A 21,694-nucleotide genomic window follows, 5' to 3' on the forward strand; every position below is an offset into this window, starting at 1 on the left:
GTTTCCTACAGATGGATCCAGTAATTGGAACCCACCAGAGAGATGTCCCCATCCTCTGTATTCCCGGGATTCCACACAGGAAGGTCACACCATCCCTCACCATCATCAGGTAGATGAGGAACAATCACTGATAGTATCATTAGGATCTGTACATTATCTGCATTGTTACCATTGATGTCATTTTTGTTATATTTTCAGAGTGGAAACCTGAGAGATTCTAAAGTTGATGTTAAAAAAGAGATAAAAGAGGAGGATGATGAGGATCGGGTGATGGAGGAGTCAGAGTCTCTAAAAGAACACAAAGATCTGTACCAGGACACCATGGTGGAGTCATCCAGCTACAGAAACCCACCAGAGAGATGTCCCCGTCCTCTGTATTCCCGGGATTCCACACAAGAAGGTCACACCATCCCTCACCATCATCCGGTAGATGATTGACAATTATTGGTAGTTATGATTTATATACAAGTATATTTGTTTCAATCATTGTCTTTTCATATATTCAGAGTGAAAACTTCGGGAATGATAATATTGTTGTTAAAGAAGAGTATAAAGAGGAGGATGAGGAGTATGGAGTGATGGAGGAGTTTTCAGAAGGATACAAGGATATGATGGAGCCACCTAATACCAGAAACCCACAAGAGAGATGTCCCCGTCCTCTAGGGGTGCGCATCTTCACTGGCCTCACGATTCGATTCGATTACGATTATCAGGTCCATGATTCACGATGCATCACGATTACTGCGCGCGGTTTTCATCCAAAAAATTTAAGTAGTCAGAAGAACTAAATTTTTTAAATTTTATCTGTTCTTAACACTCCTTGCATGTAGCAAAGTGTAAACAGTGCAGACAACTTAATGAGGAGCTCCAGACTGCCCCTAAATGACTACAGAAGATGATCAGAGACTGCAGACATGATACAGGAGATGGTCAGAGACTGCAGACATACTACAGGAGATGGTCAGAGACTGCAGACATGGTACAGGAGATGGTCAGAGACTGCAGACATGGTACAGGAGATGGTCAGAGACTGCAGACATGGTACAGGAGATGGTCAGAGACTGCAGACATGGTACAGGAGATGGTCAGAGACTGCAGACATGGTACAGGAGATGGTCAGAGACTGCAGACATGGTACAGGAGATGGTCAGAGACTGCAGACATGGTACAGGAGATGGTCAGAGACTGCAGACATGGTACAGGAGATGGTCAGAGACTGCAGACATAGTACAGGAGATGGTCAGAGACTGCAGACCTGCTGGACATGGTAAGGGAGGTGCCAGACTGTCCTATCCAAGATGAATAATACCCCGCCCCCCCTCACCACTAACCTGTCCCCATATAATACTATTACCATAGCGCTCCCCTGCCCAGTGTCACCACAGACCAATTCCCATCCTTCTTCCCCCAACTCTACACAGTGAACATGCAAATAGGGCAATAAATCAAAAAATTGTGTGCAGAGCTTTGTGGTGATAATAAATGCACAAAAAAGTCTTACTTATTCAAAGTAATTCCAGTGCTGAGTGTTCTCTGCTGTGTTCAAATCATTCACCAGAAATCAGGAATAGCACAGCAGAGAACACTCAGCACTGGAATTACTTTGAATAAGTAAGACTTTTTTGTGCATTTATTATCACCACAAAGCTCTGCACACAATTTTTGATTTATTGCCCTATTTGCATGTTCACTGTGTAGAGGTGGGGGAAGAGCAGAGGTGTCCTGCATGCGGCCCCCTTACCTGGCTTGACATGCCGCGGCTCCACTCTCCTCCTCGGAGCTCCGTGCTCCACAAGCCGGCCGCCGCCACTCTTAGCAGCAGCAGCTCCAGCCACCGGTGCTCCATGTCCCCGCGAACATGAATACAGCGTCGCTCCTCGCAGGGCAGCAGGGGGATGATGTAAGTCAGAGGCAGCATGAAGGAAAGCCGGCGCGGCTCTTCGGCGGCTTTCGGCTCCCTTCGGTCGCGGAGGCGGGGCATAACGCGGCGCGAGGATGACGTCATCCTCAATCGATGCCTTAAAGCTATAGCATCGATGCCGCATCGTGGACGGTCGGATGCCGATGCATCGATTCGGCGATTAATTTCAACAGCCCTACCGTCCTCTGTATTCCCGGGATTCCACACAGGAAGGTCACACCATCCCTCACCATCATCCGGTAGATGATTGACAATTATTGGTAGTTATGATTTATATACAAGTATATTTGTTTCAATCATTGTCTTTTCATATATTCAGAGTGAAAACTTCGGGAATGATAATATTGATGTTAAAGAAGAGTATAAAGAGGAGGATGAGGAGTATGGAGTGATGGAGGAGTTTTCAGAAGGATACAAGGATATGATGGAGCCACCTAATACCAGAAACCCACCAGAGAGATGTCCCCGTCCTCTGTATTCCCGGGATTCCACACAGGAAGGTCACGCCATCCCTCACTGTTACAAGGTTGGTGGGACGGCGTATCTAGAGCATGGACTCATAGAGATGATGTGTGGATTTTGGATGTGACCTTATGTTTTACAGATTATATTCACTCTCATTTTTTTGGTTTAGGGCAAAGATCTGATAGATATAAAAGTTGAGGTGAAAGAAGAAGAGACTTGTGTGAGCGATGATCAACAGTCTGTGGAGGAAGATGGAATAATAAGGATAATTCTAGAGAAAGACACTTCTACAGAGATCAGCACAGGTGGGTCATTAACACTAAATACATTCCTCCACCCATACTGCTCACTGATTGGTCCAGAGTAGGGCAAGGACTGGGTGATATCAGCCTGTAATACCCTGGTCACTTTCCTGAGCTGTGTTACCCATCCTGCCACATATCCAGTTCTAACAGGATCTCTGACAGAACAATTAATTTGCTCTGTTGTCTGCTGGCTGTGCCGGTGAGTCCTGACCCTTACATTGTATAATCTATAATGTACATTACATACTCCTGAGCCCTGCACTATATACTCTATAATGTACATTACATACTCCTGAGCCCTGCACTATATACTCTATAATGTACATTACATACTCCTGAGCCCTGCACTATATCCACTTGTTGAACCCCACAGTACATTTACTGCGGGGCCGGCAGCATGTACAGACAAAAATACCTGTACATAGTTTTTCCTGTACTGTAACGGGGGAGGGGGGGGACACTGCTCCCCCTTTCCTGTGGTGGAGACATCGGAAGGTGGATCTTGGTAGTCGGGGGGGTTAATGTGATCTCTATGCAATCACATGATCACAATGTCATCAAAGCTGTTGTGAATCAATATGATTCATAGGTTCTTTGATCCTTTACTAGTGAGCTGTGATCATTGCTGGTAAAATGATCTTCATTGTACCAGCAAAGTTTAAAAAAAAAAAAATCCCAAATCATGGTAACATTGAACTACTCTGCTATTAAAGAAATAGTAAAAAAAAGTAATAATGTTAAACAAAAGTAAAAATATTGAATAAAACATTTTTTAAACATTTAAACTCCCAGCATGCACCGGTCAGTGATGTCACAAGGGGGCGGTGCTACCAGGTGATGTTGCCAGGTGGCCACGCCTTTACCTATATAAGAACTGTGAAAGCGCAGAGGAAGCATTCGGCGGTCGGACGTCCCAGAAGGCGGGAACGTTTTTTTCCGGGTGCGGCGGGAGGCATGATTGGCGATGGATTTACTTATCTCCTGTTTTTATTTTTTTTTATACACTTTTTTGGAGAATGGGTAGGGGTACTGTGTACCCCTACCCATTCACATGGGGGGGAGGGATCTGTGGCCCCCTTGTTAAAGGAGCCTTCCAGATTCTGATAAGCCCCCGCCTGCAGACCCCGCCAACCAATGGCCAGGGTTGTCGAGAAGAGACCCTTGTCACCATCAACATGGGGACAAGGTGCTTTGGGGAGGGGGATACTCTATATTGTACTTTACATACTCCTGACCCCTGCGCTATATACTCGATATTGTGCTTGGAAGTGCAGTCGCTGTAGATCTGAGGGGAAGTTCTGCTGATTTCTATCATCCAATCACTTACAAGCAAAAATGCTGTTTTTTATTTTCCTTGCATGTCCCCCTTTAGAGCTACAGTGACTGCACTTGCAGTGCACAGTGGATTTGCCTTTAGTAAATAACCCCCTCTATGTTGTACATTACATACTCCTGACCCCTGCACTATATCCTCTATGTTATAGATTACATACTTCTGACCTCTGCACTATATATTCTACGTTTGTCCTTCCAACAGATAAGAGATTTTGCTGTACTGACTGTGGGAAGTGTTTCCATTCGAAATCCAAACTTGCTGTGCATAAAAGATCTCACACGGGGGAGAAGCCGTATTCCTGTCCTGAGTGCAGCAAATGTTTTTCACAGAAGGCCAATCTTTACAGGCATCAGAAGTCTCACACGGGGGAGAAGATGCATTCCTGTCCCGAGTGCGGGAAATGTTTTTCACACAAGTCTAATCTTTCTACACATAGGAGATTGCACACGGAGGAGAAGCCGTATTCCTGTCCTGAGTGCGGGAAATGTTTTTCGCACAAGTCCAATCTTTCTACACATCGGAGATTGCACACGGGGGAGAAGCCATATTCCTGTCCTGAGTGCGGAAAATGTTTTTCACACAAGTTCAATCTCTCCACACACCAGAGATCGCACACGGGGGAAAAGCCATATTCCTGTCCTGAGTGCGGAAAATGTTTTTCACAGCAGTCCAATCTTTACACACATCAGAGATTACACACGGGAGAGAAGCCCCTTTCCTGTCCTGAGTGAGGGAATTGTTCCTCACTGAACTCCTGTCTTCCTGTACATCAGGGATCCCACACAGCCCTCGAGGTGTATTAGTGCCTTGAGTGTGGGAAATGTCTTCTATATGAATGTTGCTGGACATCACAGCTCTCATGTGTGGAAGAAGCACACCCTGATATACACCTCAGATATACTCCATGGCTGATCTTCATCATGTTAGACACAGTTCATAAGGAGATCAGAGTTGGCTGTTTGTTGGCTTACTAACTTTTGTGGTGTAGAGACTTAGAGGTTTATTTTTGAAAATATTAAATTAATGACTATGCCAAACATTCGCTCATCCTGTCATGGGATTGATACATAAAATCTGTCATATATATATATATATATATATATATATATATATACACACATAAAACCTGTTGTATATAAAATATACAACTTGTGAAAAATGTTCAAAGACACAATAGATTTTTTTCCAAGAGAAAGGAAAGTGTGGATGAGCGGTCCCCACAGGCAGGAGGTGGAAAATGAGTCTGTAGATTCTCTTGTGTACAGATCAGAGTCCCAGGCAATGGATTCACACAGCCCCAACCAGAGAGAATCTGACTCACTTCCAGGTATCATATATGGTTATTGTAAGGACCTATCGTATGTTTACCTGGATTATAAAGGGAACAGAATATCTGGACTAAATGGGATTGTTTTCATGTTTGCAAACCCCAATACTTAACCAGAAGGACAACCATTCCTAGATCCAGGAGATTCATTCTTGTTTGCACCTAAATAAATAATCATTGAATACCTTCATTGTTTTGAGGCTGAGAAGATCCCAAAGACCAAACATGTTTAATCAGCTTTGGATCAAGACAATAGAGGGACCATATAGTCAATTACCGACCCAAATGAACTTGGTTACAAATTGAAGACAAAATTCCAGAATATATTGAAACAAAATACACATATATTAGGGCTAGTTTACACTTGCTTCGGCTTCAACACACATTGTTGCTTCAGACAGGCTTTGTTAAAGCTCTCTAAACACCAGTCAAAGTCCCTGTCACTAAATAACATGTTTAGCTTACAGACCTGTTTACACCTTGCTTTTGCTTTGCTTCGGCTTCACTTTAATCACATGCCGACCAGTGCATGAAGATATAAATTGGCACAATGGCATGGCTGGGCAAATGGGTGTACAGGTACGTCCCCTTTAGGAGGCAGCATTGTGGACGCGCCCGCCGCGTGCTCCACGACCGTGACTGCGGGTCCCGTTGACTTGATGTCAGCCGGAGGGTACGGGATCGTGTCACGGAGCGGAAGAATGGGGGGATCCCTTTGTAAACAAGGCATTTTCCTGTTCTGCCTAGTGACATGACAGAGGTCCATTGCTCCCTGTCATTGGGAGCAGTTATTGCTGTCATGTGAGTAGTAGCCCATCCCCCCCACAGTTAGAATAGGACACACTTCACCCCCTAGTGTTTAACCCCTCCCCTGCCAGTGAAATTTTTACAGTAATCGGTGCATTTTTATAGCACTGATCGCTGTATAAATGACAATGGTCCCAAAAATGTGTCAAAAGTGTCCGATCTGTCCGCCGCAATGTCGCAGTCCCGATAAAAATTGCAGATCACCGCCATTACTAGTTAAAAAAATAATAATAACAATAGAAATGCTATAAATCTATCCCCTATTTTGTAGACGCTATAACTTTTGCGCAAACCAATCAATATACACTTTTGCGATTTTTAAAAATTTTTTTATAGCAAAAAGTAAAAAATATCAAAATATTGTGTTTTTTTTCAAAATTGGCACTCTTTTTTTGTTTATAGCTCAAAAAATAAAAATGCAGAGATGATCAAATACCACCAAAAGAAAGCTCTATTTGTGGAAAAAAAAATACGTCAATTTTGTTTGGGTACAACTTCGCACGATCGTTCAATTGTCAGTTAAAGCAACGCACTGCCGAATCGCAAAAAGTGCTCTGGTCAGGCAGGGGGTAAATCTTCCGGGGCTGAAGTGGTTAAAAATGATACCCCATGTCGCTTTAGTGGTGCTTCAGAGCGTATTCAATGTCTCTAAAGAAGTCTATGACAAAGCTCGCTTGAAGCACCATCGAAGCATCAAAAACATTAACTGTGCCTCTCATGGACACAGGGTGGCTTAGACATAGGAGGTGCATGGGTAGCTGAAACAAGAGTTTCCCACCCTCTCCAAGGGATTCTGGATTCAACGGGCCCTCCCGTCACAATGTGAGTGCGTATCAAGCCCCACCTTACGCATTTCGTCATAGGACGTTTCGTCATGGAACGCCTCAGGCGACGTTCTATGATGAAACGCGTAAAGCGGGGCTTGGACTCTTCAGGTGATGGGCAGCGCCATCCACCCCTATTTTTATACACTTTTAATCTACGTATTGCCTCCTCTGCTGCCAGTTCCTGTATTGTCTTCTCGCTATGTCCTATCGAATGGAACTTATGCCCCATACACACTATTCGATTTTCTGCAGATTTTTGGCTTCAGATTTACCAAAACCATATAATATGAGGTCAAACCTTAAGAGTTTCAATTTGTATGAAATCAGGCAGGCCCTCGCACTACATGGTTTTGGTAAATCTGAAGACAAAAATCTGCAGAAAATCTAATAGTGTGTATGGGGTCTTACTTTCTATATCTGACGTCACATCCTGTCTGTATTCCATAGAGACTTCCTGACTGGGAAGAGATCACCACCTTGTGAAGCTCAGAGGAACTGCAGCTCAAGAAAACGTCTCGTAGTGTGAACATGGCCTTGTGCTGTGTCTGTTTTCGAGGGACTGATTTGGAACAAAGTCCTAAATTGCTAAATTGCTGCATTTGTAAATTTCAAAAGGCAATATAAAGAAATAGTAGTGGTAAAAAAGAGCACTTGTAGGTCTAGTCAATCTTTTTTTTGTTTCACAATTCTCCTCTAAGGGGGTGTGTCCTATGCCTACATACTTTTGCTAATAGGTGTCCCTCATTCCCATCTCAGAAAGTTGGGAGGTATGTGTATGTCCTGTATATCCTTCCCCTTCCTCTCCTCCCTGAGTGTGTATGAGGAGGCGGAGCTCTGAGTGTGTATGAGGAGGCATAGCTCTGAGTGTGTATGAGGAGGCATAGCTCTGAGTGTGTATGAAGAGGCGGAGCCCTTAGTGTGTATGAAGAGGCGAAGCTCTGAGTGTGTATGAAGAGGCGGAGCTCTGTGTATGAAGAGGCGGAGCTCTGAGTGTATGAAGAGGCGGAGCTCTGAGTGTGTATGAAGAGGCGGAGCTCTGAGTGTGTATGAAGAGGCGGAGCTCTGAGTGTGTGTGATGAGGCGGAGCTCTGAGTGTGTATGAAGAGGCGGAGCTCTGAGTGTGTGTGAAGAGGCGGAGCTCTGAGTGTGTATGAAGAGGCGGAGCTCTGAGTGTGTATGAAGAGGCGGAGCTCTCAGTGTGTATGAAGAGGCGGAGCTCTCAGTGTGTATGAAGAGGTGGAGCTCCTGCTGGAACAGCAGTCGGAGGAGGAAGCCGAGTCTAGGAGGGAGACTGACAGAAAGCACAGCAGACTTGCAGGAGTGTTCCATAGAGAGCGTGGGAAATATTTTTCAGACATGTCCAATCTTTATCATCATAAGAGAAAGCACATGAGAGAGAGGCCATATTCCTGTTCTGAGTGTGGGAAATGTTTTGTAGAAAAATCAAAACTTGTCAGACATCAGAGGTCTCATGCTGTTGAAAAGCCGTATTCCTGTCCTGAGTGCGGTAAATGTTTTTTGGAGAAGTCCAATCTTCACACACATCAGAGATCTCACACGAGTGAAAAGCTGTATTCCTGTCCTGAGTGTGGGAAATGTTTTTCAGAAAAGTTCAGTCTTGATAAACATCAGGGATTGCACACAGGAGAGAAGCCGTATTTCTGTTCTAAGTGCGGGAAATGTTTTTCAGTAAAGTCTAATCTTTACGCATATGAGAGATTGCACACAGGTGAAAAGGCGTGTTTATGTCCTGAGTATGGGAAAATTTTTCACGTAAGTCCAATCTTGACACACATCAGAGATCCCACACAGAGGAGAAGCCGTATTCCTGTCCTGGGTGTGGGAAAAGTTTTTCAGTGAAGTCTCGTCTTTCCAGACATCAGAGATCTCACATGGGGGAGAAGCCACTTTCCTGTCCTGAGTGAGGGAATTGTTCCTCACTGAAGTCCTGTCTTCCTGTACATCAGGGATCCCACACAACCCTCGAGGTGTATTAGTACCCTGAGTGCGGGAAATGTCTTCTATATGACTGTTGCCGGACATCACAGCTCTCATGTTGGGAAGAAGCACACCCCGATATACATATCCGATCGGATGAATTTATTTTGATATTCTTTAATGTCAAGGAATGAGTGAACCATACATTAGTCAGCTATATTGATCTTTAATCAATCGATGGACAACAGTGCCTCCAATACAAAAATATTTTCTGAAAACTAAATAAGCTGACTTAATTAGCCATTCATGAGTTATTTTGCTCATGCCAAAATTCTTTGAATAACACAACAAGATCGGATGTCAGTATGGACTAAAGACTATAAAAAAAAAAATCAATTTTATTTACAATAAGTCACTTTCCATACACCACTAACAGTCAGATTAGGAGGATGACACAGACACTAAATGATCTTCCCAAGGAATATTCCGCTAAAGCCTTGGTATATATATGTTGGATCCTACTATATAATTAATTTACCCTCATAGACAGCAAAACCATTGTAGCTATTTAGCAGACAATAATCTGTGTTTTGGAGATGCTGACTGTTATTCTCCTGCAGAAAGAATAAGAATTGAAACATGTAAAAGACTAAGCCAATAAAGCCAAGAGACAAGAAAATAATAATACAATTGAATTACAAAAAAAAATCTAACTCTAGTGGTTATGGTTATTGTGGGAGAAATACTAAGTTACAGCAAGGATTATTGCAATTGTCATAAACAAAGATCACAGGAGAATAATTTGATATATTTGCCCTCAGAAGCAATAGAGTGGAGTGTTGTAAATGGATTGCCTGAAGATGGTTGCCAACCAGATTGTTCAAATGGCTACCGACCAATGAGTGGAGTTATCTTCCCAAAATGGCGTCTAACTATGTTGGAGCTGTGTGTCCTGGCTTCAGTGAATGGTGTCAGGTGATGAGTCTCCCTCTTGATGATGAGTGTGATCTGATGCATTTATCTGTAGATGATGGGCGTCTGATCCCTCGGTCACCTGAATTGCTAGTTTTATCGAATGAAGACAATACCTTCATAAAAGCCCCCCCAGAAACCTGGCTCATACGGTGTAACCTTCTTTCTGATTGGTGGATCCGGTTACTATTTAATTATGTGTTTATACAAGCATTAGTTCCCTTGGCCACCGGGTGGCACTTCAACACTAGAAATCTTCATACTCAGATTGAATTCCCTAGAACGTCTCATCCTTATATTAACTCATCTTTTATATGATAATTTAATTATTTTGTATAAAGGATTCAATTATGGCTTGAAAACCATAATTAGCATTTAAATGATTTTTTTTTGGTGGAGGTTCCTACATTTCAGTCCATGATTACTATATTGATGATACAGTACACATAAAATAAATATAATACTTTGCATATGAAGCAGACTCTAGTGTACAGTCTAGTGTGAAGAAAATGTATTTGTCTCACAATAGCTGTGTGAGTCTAGTAATTGGTTGGGGGTTACTGTAGGTCTGGCTGGAGGGCTATACAGGCCAGGCCTCTGGTGCCTCCCCCTGGTTTTAGAAGCTTGGAGAAGCTTCTAGAAGCTAGTGGGTGGAGGAGATGAGGCCATGATTTGCATTTTTTTGGGAATCTGACCAATCCCCATAGGTCAGCCTATAAATATTGCAGAGCCTGGCCAGCAAGGGGGGGCCGTTGCAGTTGGGTGGAATATGGATTGCTGAGGCCTTCTCTTGTAGCCTGGGAGGGACCCTGGGGCTCTGGCTCCAGGCTGAAGTGGAGGAAAGGAAGAAGGACAAAGGGACCTCCATTACTCTACAGTCTCTTCTAGGGGACACCCTTGCTAGCATGGGAGAATTCCAGGGACAATGGGAGTACTTCTACACCCCCAGAGCTTAAAACAAAGGAGGCTGCCAGATGCAATATTCAGCAAGGATAGTGCCACCAGCTAAACCCAATCCCTTGTGTTGGGACATGTTACAAGGCAGCCGAGTGGGCTGGTATTTTCAAGAAAGGGGAATTAATGCGCCTACAATTTTGGGACTTTGCTAAAATTTCACCAAGAGGGCACAGAGCTCCTATAAGTGGAATTCTTTTTTGCCAAACCAAGAGAGAATGTTGTTCTAGAGGGAACACAGTCCAGGATTTGCCATTTTTCAGAGTACAAAGTGAAGGGAGTTGTCCTCATGTTGCTCTAATTGAGTCAAGTTGGGCATCCCATAACTCCTATTCCCCATCCAAGTTTTTTTCCCCAACAAAAACAAGCTCATGGACTGATTCTTTGTCTTTGTGTGAGAGTTGGAGAATGTGTGTTGCCTGGCTGTGTGGACCCAAAAATCACGTGGCCCTCTTGGGGGTAGAGCTACAAATACAGTGTAGCCATATTCAAATAGTAGATTTACGTAACACACACATATATTTCTAACAATAGTGATCACAAGCAAACATAAATGTAGTAAGCGTAATAAATCCTTTTGCGACTATATGATATTTTATCATGGGTAGATACAGTATACAACTTGAAAAGTGTCTTGATACTTCTTTTAGTCTCTTCATAAGACATCCCAACTATATCAAGTTTTTTTATATACAATCCTGAAATATATCATTCCTTTTTTCTTTTGTTTCAAGCTCTTTCCAAAAAGTTTTTTGCATGTTGATTCTTTGGTTGTCCTTCATTTCAGTGAACAATAGAGAGATACTGCCATTGTCTGGAATCCCTGAGAATGTTGACTTCCTTCACCTGGGAAAACATACTAATGTCTCTTGACAATACACATTTATGAGACCTGAAGGTCCTTGTACACATTGATCACTTTCTCTTTGGTTGGTGGTGTGTGAAAACCAGAAACCCCATTGTTCAGAGACTTTAATGGAGCTCATCCACACTGCATCTCTAAGGAGCTCAAAGAAGTGGCTCCTGCAGGCTTTTGAGCTTTTTTCAGCTCTCATTTTTTCTGCCTGGAAACTCCCCTCCATGTTAGCCAATGTATCCATGCTCACTATAGCTTTTTCAGGAGTTTACAGGCATATGCTCTTACTGGCAGAACCCCCCCCCACCAAACTTGCATTTTTAAGAAGAGCTTTCAAGCAGAAAAGACGACTAAGTGTCCAAAAACATGTTAAAAAAGCTCAAAGAAGCTTGAAAATGCACAAAAAAAATAATAAAATGAACTCTATACACAGGACTGTATATGACATGTTCCTGACCACTGCGCTCTATACACAGGGCTGTATATGACATGTTCCTGACCACTGCGCTCTATACACAGGGCTGTATATGACATGTTCCTGACCACTGCGCTCTATACACAGGGCTGTATATGACATGTTCCTGACCACTGCACTCTATACACAGGGCTGTATATGACATGTTCCTGACCGCTGCGCTCTATACACAGGGCTGTATATGACATGTTCCTGACCACTGCACTCTATACACAGGGCTGTATATGACATGTTCCTGACCACTGCATTCTATACACAGTACCCTAGTGTAGCGTTGACTTACCAGCTCCGGGCCCAGATGTGAACTGCAGGTCACCATCACAAAGAACAAGATGACCAACAATCCATATCCTTACCTCCCACCAAAAAGTCTACACAAGCTGAAAGAGGAGGGGCCGGGTAGACCATGTGATATCAGCATGTGGCATCAATAACCCCGGACACAGCTGGGAGCAGACACACTCCTCTCCTCCCTGCTCCTGCTCAGGCCAATCACAGAAGACGGATTACCCTGGAAAGAAATCAGAGCACATTCTTTTAACCAGGGACACTTTTCCCCTGGTCTCTAAAATTGGGGACTGTCCCCTGAAATCAGAAACATCTGGTCATCCTACAGTACAGGAGAGACTTTTACCTCTAATTAATGCCAGTAGAAGACCCGGAGAAAGCCTGTTTTGTGTTCTGAGAATAGATGGAACACGTCTCCTTATGTGTTATCTTCATTATTATTATTACTCTATACCTAGTGACTATATGACTGGCATGGTCCTAATACTCTACCTGATCACTGCACACAGGGCTGTATATGACATGTTCCTGACCACTGCACTCTATACACAGGACTGTATATGACATGTTCCTGACCACTGCTCCTCCTCTTTATACTCTTCTTTAACATCAATATTATCATCCCCGAGGTTACTACTCTGAATATATAATAAAACATTCATTGTAACAAACACACTTGTGCAGGGGCGGACAACTCATGGGGCCACCGGGCAATAGGAGATCCTAGGGGCCCCCCTGTCCCCACCCATGTGTTCCCGCCCACACAAGCCACACCCACACAAATCCCCACCTACATGCTGCACTGTCCACACTACATGATTTCGTCACAGAATTTCTCTGCATGTTCAAAATAAATGTTTATTATAGAATATACAGAAAAATAAATTTACATTAAAGAAAAAGTGCAACAATGGTACATTTCCAAAATTAAGGATTTCATAAAGTAACACAATATAACAGGTGCAACAAATGTCTTCTTAGCTGAACAGTTTGATAAAAAAATATACAAAAAATAAAAAGCTCTGTCCAGCATGTTATAAAATTTTGGCCCTACAATTGCTCTTACTCCAACGTTCCTGACGATACCCTACATGTGTGGCGCCATTATTGTTTCCATACATGGACTCGTCCTACATAAAACTTTTCATATAGAGTGTGTGCGGGGGTCACCGGTGTGCTTTACATTTTTTAAAAATTATTTTTATTTACTTTATATCATTTTCACTGATCACCAATGTAAGGAACATTCTTCCCACTGATCACCAATGTAAGGAACATTCTTCTCACTGATCACCAATGTAAGGAACATTCTTCTCACTGATCACCAATGTAAGGAACATTCTTCCCACTGATCACCAATGTAAGGAACATTCTTCTCACTGACCACCAATGTAAGGAACATTCTTCTCACTGATCACCAATGTAAGGAACATTCTTCCCGCTGATCACCAATGTAAGGAACATTCTTCTCACTGATCACCAATGTAGGGGGCATTCTTCTCACTGACCACCAATGTAAGGAACATTCTTCCCACTGACCACCAATGTAAGGAACATTCTTCCCACTGATCACCAATGTAAGGAACATTCTTCTCACTGATCACCAATGTAGGGGGCATTCTTCTCACTGACCACCAATGTAAGGAACATTCTTCCCACTGACCACCAATGTAAGGAACATTCTTCCCACTGACCACCAATGTAAGGAACATTCTTCCCACTGATCACCAATGTAAGGAACATTCTTCTCACTGATCACCAATGTAAGGAACATTCTTCTCACTGACCACCAATGTAAGGAACATTCTTCTCACTGATCACCAATGTAAGGAACATTCTTCCCACTGATCACCAATGTAAGGAACATTCTTCTCACTGACCCCCAATGTAAGGAACATTCTTCTCACTGATCACCAATGTAAGGAACATTCTTCTCACTGATCACCAATGTAGGGGGCATTCTTCCCACTGATCACCAATGTAAGGAACATTCTTCTCACTGATCACCAATGTAAGGAACATTCTTCTCACTGATCACCAATGTAGGGGGCATTCTTCTCACTGACCACCAATGTAAGGGACATTCTTCTCACTGATCACCAATGTAAGGAACATTCTTCCCACTGATCACCAATGTAAGGAACATTCTTCCCACTGATCACCAATGTAAGGAACATTCTTCCCACTGATCACCAATGTAAGGAACATTCTTCCCACTGATCACCAATGTAAGGAACATTCTTCCCACTGATCGCCAATGTAAAGAACATTCTTCCCACTGATCACCAATGTAAAGAACATTCTTCCCACTGATCACCAATGTAAGGAGCGTTCTTCTCACTGATCACCAATGTAAGGAACATTCTTCCTACTGATTACCAATGTAAGGAACATTCTTCTCACTGACTACCAATGTAAAGAACATTCTTCCCACTGATCACCAATGTAAGGAACATTCTTCTCACTGATCACCAATGTAAAGAATATTCTTCCCACTGATCACCAATGTAAGGAACATTCTTCTCACTGATCACCAATGTAAGGAACATTCTTCTCACTGATCACCAATGTAAGGGACATTCTTTCCACAGGCCACCAATGTAAGGAGCATTCCTCCCGTTGACCACCAATGTAAGGAACATTCTTCCCGCTGATCACCAATGTAAGGAACATTCTTTCTGCTGACCACCAATGTAACGATCATTTTTCCCGCTGACCACCAAAGTAAGGAGCATTCTTCCCACCACTGATCACCAATGTAATGGACATTCTTTCTACATGGTAAAAAATGCAGCGCTAACCCATAAACATAAATGAATAAATATGAGGAATGAGGAACGATAGTGATGAAACAAATCAAGTATACAAAGTGTCCAATATATGTAAACAACTATATGGGTGAATAACCCAACACCAATGAGTACTGGAAGATATGTGAATCAAACCAGTGCAAAAAAGTGTATAGAGTATAGTCCAACACAAAATTATCTTCCAACATGTAGTAATGAAAAATCAAGGTGTAAAACGCTGTCTGATATGGAGGACACCAAAGATATTGCATCATCAAAAATGAAGAGAAGTGCGTGTGCCCTTACCAGAACTGGTGGACTCCAATGTCAGCGACATGGAGTCATACAAGCATGGTGCCACAAATGGCCAAAGTATGGAGCTCCACAGGATCCATGACCTCCGGGGTGGAACCCAGGAAAGAGACGGGGAACCTCCAAATGGACCTCCAATCCTGGATGCGTCAAACTGGATCTGGATAGTGAGATCAACAGGACTCCGGAGCCATTCTCAGCAAAGTAGTATGTGGAGAAAGAAAATGCTTCCACACACTTAGAAAATGCTTCCACATAGTGTAGGTCAAAGTGTGTGGAAGCATTTTCTTTCTCCACATACTACTTTGCTGAGAATGGCTCCAGAGTCCTGTTGATCTCACTATCCAGATCCAGTTTGACGCATCCAGGTTATTTACCCATATTGTTTTTTTACATATATTGGACACTTTGTATATTTGATTTGTTTCATCACTATCATTCATCATTCCTCATATTCATTTATTTATGTTTATGAATTAGCACTGCATTTTTTACCATTTAGATTCTATTCATGTTTGTCACATTGTTTATGTAGCTGCTTGTCACTTATTTATCTTGGGTTTAGCGCAGTAATATCCACATCCCACTATCATTCTTTCTACAGGCCACCAATGTAAGGGACATTCTTCCCACTGACCACCAATGTAATAAACATTCTTTCTGCTGACCACTAGGGATGAGCCGAACACCCCCCTGTTCGGTTTGCACCAGAACATGCGAACAGGAAAAAAGTTCGTTCGAACACGCGAACACCTTTAAGTCTATGGGACACGAACATTAATAATCAAAAGTGCTAATTTTAAAGGCTTATATGCAAGTTATTGCCATAAAAAGTGTTTGGGGACCTGGGTCCTGCCCCAGGGGACATGGATCACTGCAAAAATAAGTTTTAAAAACGGCCGTTTTTTCAGGAGCAGTGATTTTAATAATGCTTAAAGTCAAACAATAAAAGTGTAATATCCCTTTAAATTTTGTAGCTGGGGGGTGTCTATAGTATGCCTGTAAAGGGGCGCATGTTTCCCGTGTTTAGAACAGTCTGACAGGAAAATTACATTTCTATAGGAAAAAAGCCATTTAAAACTACTCGCGGCTATTGCATTGCCGGTCCGACAATACACATAGAAGTTCATTGATAAAAACGGCATGGGAATTCCCCACAGGGGAACCCCGAACCAAGATTAAAAAAAAAAAAAAAAGACGTGGGGGTCCCCCTAAATTCCATACCAGACCCTTCAGGTCTGGTATGGATTTTAAGGGGAACCCCGCGCCCAAAAAAAAAAAAAAAAAAAAAAAAAAAAACGGCGTGGGGTCCCCCCAAATATCCATACCAGACCCTTATCCGAGCATGCAGCCTGGCAGGCTGCAGGAAAAGAGGGGGGGACGAGAGTGCGGCCCCCCTCCTGAACCGTACCAGGCCACATGACCTCAACATTGGGAGGGTGCTTTGGGGAAGAAGGAAGAAAGAAGAAGAAAGTTTTTTAGTGAAATGGTAGGGGTAAGTACCCCCTTACCATTTCACACAGGGGGGGGGGGCCGGGATCTGGGGGTCCCCTTGTCAAAGGGGGCTTCCAGATTCCGATAAGCCCCCCGCCTGCAGACCCCCACAACCACCGGCCAGGGTTGTGGGGATGAGGCCCTTGTCCTCATCAACATGGGGACAAGGTGTTTGGGGGGCTACCCCAAAGCACCCTCCCAATGTTGAGGGCATGTGGCCTGGTACGGTTCAGGAGGCATATAGGGAATATAGGGGGAACCCCACGTCATTTTTTTTTTTTAATTTTGGCCGGGGTTCCCCTTAATATCCATACCAGACCTGAAGGGCCTGGTATGGAATTTAGGGGGACCCCATGCGTCATTTTTTTTTTTAATTTTAGTTCGGGTTCCCCTGTGGGAAATTCCCATGCCGTTTTTATCAATGAACTTCTATGTGTATTGTTGGACCGGCAATTCATTAATAGCCGCGAGTAGTTTTAAATGGCTTTTTTCCTATAGAAATGTCATTTTGCTGTCAGACTGTTCTAAACACAGGAAACATGCGCCCCTTTACAGGCATACTATAGACACCCCCCAGCTACAAAATTTAAAGGGATATTACACTTTTATTGTTTGACTTTAAGCATTATTAAAATCACTGCTCCTGAAAAAACGGCCGTTTTTAAAACTTTTTTTTGCATTGATACATGTCCCCTGGGGCAGGACCCAGGTCCCCAAACACTTTTTATGACAATACCATGCATATAAGCCTTTAAAATTAGCACTTTTGATTTCTCCCATAGACTTTTAAAGGGTGTTCCGCGACATTCGAATTTGCCGCGAACACCCCAAATTGTTCGCTGTTCGGCGAACTTGCGAACAGCCAATGTTCGAGTCGAACATGAGTTCGACTCGAACTGGAAGCTCATCCCTACTGACCACCAATGTAACGATCATTCTTCCAGCTGACCACCAATGTAAGGAACATTATTCTCACTGATTGTTCTTTCCGCCGAAGTGTACAGATATCAGTGTGGTATATAAGGAATGGCTCTCAGTATACAGATATCAGTGTACCAGGGAATAGCACCTGGTAGATGGGCACTGGGCAAGAAGGAACTCTCAGTCAGCCTGGCTGGTGATCATAGACACACTAAACTGCTGTGATTACACACTGACCTGCTGCTGCACACAAGGCAGGTCAGGTGGCTGTCATCTCCGACATGACTCCACTCTGTCTTCACTCTGCAGCCTCCAGCTCTCTCACTGGCTTTCCCCCTGAGGCATGGATGTATACTGTGGCCCCGCCCCCTCTGCTGAATTCCCCAGGAGGAGAGATGGCTGGAGCGCCTGTCACTGCTATCATCCTCATGGCTCCATGATCACTCTGTAATCCCGGCCAGCACCCAAATCCTCTCATATAGCCTCATCAACTTCAGGCAGGGATGACATAGCTCACTGCCTCCGCGGTGCATAAACTTCCCCTATCCTGCATGATAAGCCGTGGGCACATTCAGGGGCAGACTGAGCCGCTCATGGGGCCCCTCTGACCTCGGGGCCTCGGTCAGTGCCAGAGTGGTCAGTCCACCCCTGCACTTGTGTATAAATTATAACTATTCAGTGATTGTTCTTCATCTACCTGATGATGGTGAGGGATGGTGTGATCTTCCTGTGTGGAATCCCAGGAATACAGAGGACGGGGACATCTCTCTGGTGGGTTCCCATTACTGGATCCATCTGTAGGAAACACACACACTGACTGAATACATTGTTTCTATGTGTTTATCAGATGATGGGGGATCTAGGTGGACCCTCCGTACTGCTCTCTCCTTTACAATAAAGTCTCCTCTTACCCGGTGATGTGAGGGGCGGCTGATTGTCCATCATGATGTCCTTGTAGAGATCCTTGTGTCCTTCTAAATACTCCCACTCCTCCATGGAGAAATAGACAGTGACATCCTGACACCTTATAGGAACCTGACACACACAATGATACAGTCACCATCCAGACACATCCCTTGTCTGTTACTGGATAATGTCCCAGAATTCCCAGCACCGCTCACCTCTCCTGTCAGCAGCTCCATCATCTTCTTGGTGACTTCTAGAATCTTCTGCATGTTGTCTCTCTCAGGTTTTAGGGAGTCACATGGAGGCACTGTGATGGTCATATGATCACCTGACTTCATAAGAGGAAATCTCTGTATTGAGGAACCAATAGGAATATCATGTTAGAATCCCAGAATCCTCCTCACCTCTCCGGTCAGGTCTGTGTTTTATTAATAAAGATAAGAGTGATTCCATATGACTTCCCAGAATCCTCCTCACCTCTCCGTCAGCAGGTAGATGATCCCCAGAGTGAGATTTAGTATCTCCACAGTCATGTGACTCCAGTCCTCCTCCATCCTCATTGGTGTCATCATTTGATTAATACAGGTCTCCTTGTAGACGGATAACTTTGGGAAATGAAAGTAAGAATTATTTGGATGGTATTGGTCACACAATAATAGGATGTGGATGTGAGGGGGTAATAGGAGGGTTGCTGTACATTTAAGAACTACTACACCAATGGGAACACATTTAATCTGGACTGTTTAGCATATGCTATATCTTGAAGGTCCCGGAACCCTCTTGGCCTGCTGGATCAGATATTCCCTTTTCTATGTTGGGTTTGTTTCCTTTCTGAGCTGGTTTGCATCTGAAACAGAACTCCTCCAAAAACAAGTGCTTACCAATGAGTGAAAGAATGCCCTTCTTCATCTTACTTGACATTCCAGAACAAATCACATGACCAGCGAGACAATGAGATGGTTAAGATTGTCAGGTCTGTAAGGTCTGAAAAAAAAAAGTGCAGGTGGGGTGGGAGGATCATCACAGACCCAGAGACCCCCCTCTGTCCATCAGAGTTTGCTGAGTCCTCCAGCCCCTTATTCCCTCAGAGCCCTGTAGCCTGACTACCCCCTCAAGGGTCCTTCAGCTACATTACCCCTTCAGAGGCCCCTAAAGTCTTTCAGCTTTACTAAACCCTCACAGCTCCTCTACTTCCCCCAGAACCTTCAGTATTTTCCTCCCTCTGACACCAATGATGGAACATATTCTTCATGGAAGGCTGGGGAATGTTTTCTTCCTCCTGACCAGCAATGTAAGGGGCTCTATGCTCCATACTCCTGACCCCTGCACTCCATCATTGTGTTGGCTGCATATTGTAACGATCGCCCATTTCCTGCCTGTGTAGTGTAATAATTGCCCTTTGTAGGCCATGCATGGTCAGGATGGTCATCTTCTTGTCTATTTATTGCCAGTACTGTTTGTTTAGATCATATTACTGGAATTTGTCACCAAAATGAGAATGTTCTGACCCTGAAGGGGTTAATCTAGGTTTCCACACTAATATATATATATATATATATATATATATATATAGATAGATAGATAGAGAGAGAGAGAGAGAGAGAGAGAGAGAGAGAGGAACACAGGAAGCGCCACCTGAGTGTAGTATTAAAACATAATTTTAATGGCAAGGTAAAACAGTAACACTCACAAGATTGAAATAAAAAGCAGGCTCATCTGTGGGTATAGATGGTATACCAGGTAGATGGAGCTGATGATAAGAGCGCATGGCCTGCCCATTTTGCCTATCCAGCATGGCTTCTCTCTCGGATGCTTCTTCACTTCCTTGTGTTCCACACTGGTTCCGGACAACTTCCTGGAGGCCACAGGACTTACAGCGCATCCCCTGCAATCTCCATAAGGTGTGGGCGCTTGTTTTCCAGATGCCAGGAGGGATACCATCTATACACACAGATGAGCCTGCTTATTATTTCAATCTTGTGAGTGTTACTGTTTTACCTTGCCATTAAAATTGTGCTTTATTACTACACTCAGGTGGCGCTTCCTGTGCTCCCACCTCTCTCTTTACCTGTTTACGGAGCTGGCTTTCTTTGAGGACAGCTGCCGCCATCAATCCCAGAGCTTTTAACCTTCTATGACCTTATAGACGAATAGGATTATTCATTGTCTATTTTTATGTTCACAGTCACATTGTCTTTGCACCTACAGTAATTTTTTCCATTATTTCCACACTATATATGTGTGTATCATCATCTGCTGGAGATAAAAGACATCACAGTGACTATGGAGGAAGAGGACGGACATGACGGGGGGTTACTGGGTGTAAATAGAAAATAAGATCTTATTACCTCCTCTACTGCCACTTCCAGCAATGTCTTCTCTCTACTTCCTCCCGACTCACCTCTCACCCATAAGTTCCTATTTATACCTGACATCACTTCCTGTCTTCCATAGAGACTTCCTGTCTGGGTAGAGGTGAGATCACCACCTTGTGGAGCTCAGAGGAACTGCAGCCCTGAGAACCATCTCATAGTGTGAATACGGCCTTGTGCTGTGTGTGTATGTAACTGTCAGCCATAACATTCTGATCACTGAGAGTTGAAGTAAATAACATTGATTATCTCATTACTTAGGGAGCAAGTGAACATGTAGTCCTTGAAGTTGGTGTGTTGAAAGCAAAAAAAAAAAAAATGTTCATTGTAGTTTGTTGTGTACGGGGCTGTATAATCGAAAACCAGTCAGCGTGTCCTGTATCCACAGCTAAGAGAGCCTACAATGGGCATGTGAGTCTCGGAACTGGA

General features: G+C 43.5%; 2 protein-coding genes across 4 annotated transcripts in view; one reads left to right on the top strand and one right to left on the bottom strand.

Moving 5' to 3' along the window:
* Positions 1-5,538, top strand: part of LOC141121723 (uncharacterized) — a 130,828-nt gene extending 125,290 nt beyond the window's left edge. Inside the window, exons 18-23 of the mRNA XM_073611434.1 lie at positions 12-109; positions 199-426; positions 507-713; positions 2,241-2,447; positions 2,556-2,691; positions 4,229-5,538. Coding sequence (XP_073467535.1) covers positions 12-109; positions 199-426; positions 507-713; positions 2,241-2,447; positions 2,556-2,691; positions 4,229-4,758 — 1,406 coding nt within the window. The 3' untranslated portion in view covers positions 4,759-5,538. The remainder of the gene's footprint in view (positions 1-11; positions 110-198; positions 427-506; positions 714-2,240; positions 2,448-2,555; positions 2,692-4,228) is intronic.
* A 3,594-nt stretch (positions 5,539-9,132) lies between these two features.
* On the bottom strand, positions 9,133-21,341 carry LOC141121708 (gastrula zinc finger protein XlCGF66.1-like). 3 transcript variants are annotated; one of them, XM_073611421.1, is made up of 8 exons: positions 21,242-21,305; positions 20,962-21,146; positions 19,775-19,877; positions 19,371-19,498; positions 19,109-19,243; positions 18,899-19,022; positions 18,685-18,782; positions 9,133-12,694 (listed from the first exon to the last, which is right to left on the bottom strand). In XM_073611421.1, the coding sequence occupies exons 5-8, from the start codon at positions 19,229-19,231 to the stop codon at positions 12,611-12,613; spliced, it is 429 nt and encodes a 142-aa protein (XP_073467522.1). In that variant the 5' UTR covers positions 19,232-19,243; positions 19,371-19,498; positions 19,775-19,877; positions 20,962-21,146; positions 21,242-21,305; the 3' UTR covers positions 9,133-12,610. The 3 variants fall into 3 exon arrangements, with proteins under 3 accessions (XP_073467522.1, XP_073467524.1, XP_073467525.1); XM_073611423.1 differs by having other exon boundaries at positions 20,962-21,149; positions 21,242-21,301; XM_073611424.1 differs by lacking the exons at positions 19,775-19,877; positions 20,962-21,146 and having other exon boundaries at positions 21,242-21,341.
* Between the last annotated feature and the right edge of the window lie 353 nt (positions 21,342-21,694).

This window comes from Aquarana catesbeiana, unplaced genomic scaffold, assembly GCF_042186555.1.
Source record: "Aquarana catesbeiana isolate 2022-GZ unplaced genomic scaffold, ASM4218655v1 unanchor228, whole genome shotgun sequence".
Lineage (NCBI taxonomy): Eukaryota > Metazoa > Chordata > Amphibia > Anura > Ranidae > Aquarana > Aquarana catesbeiana.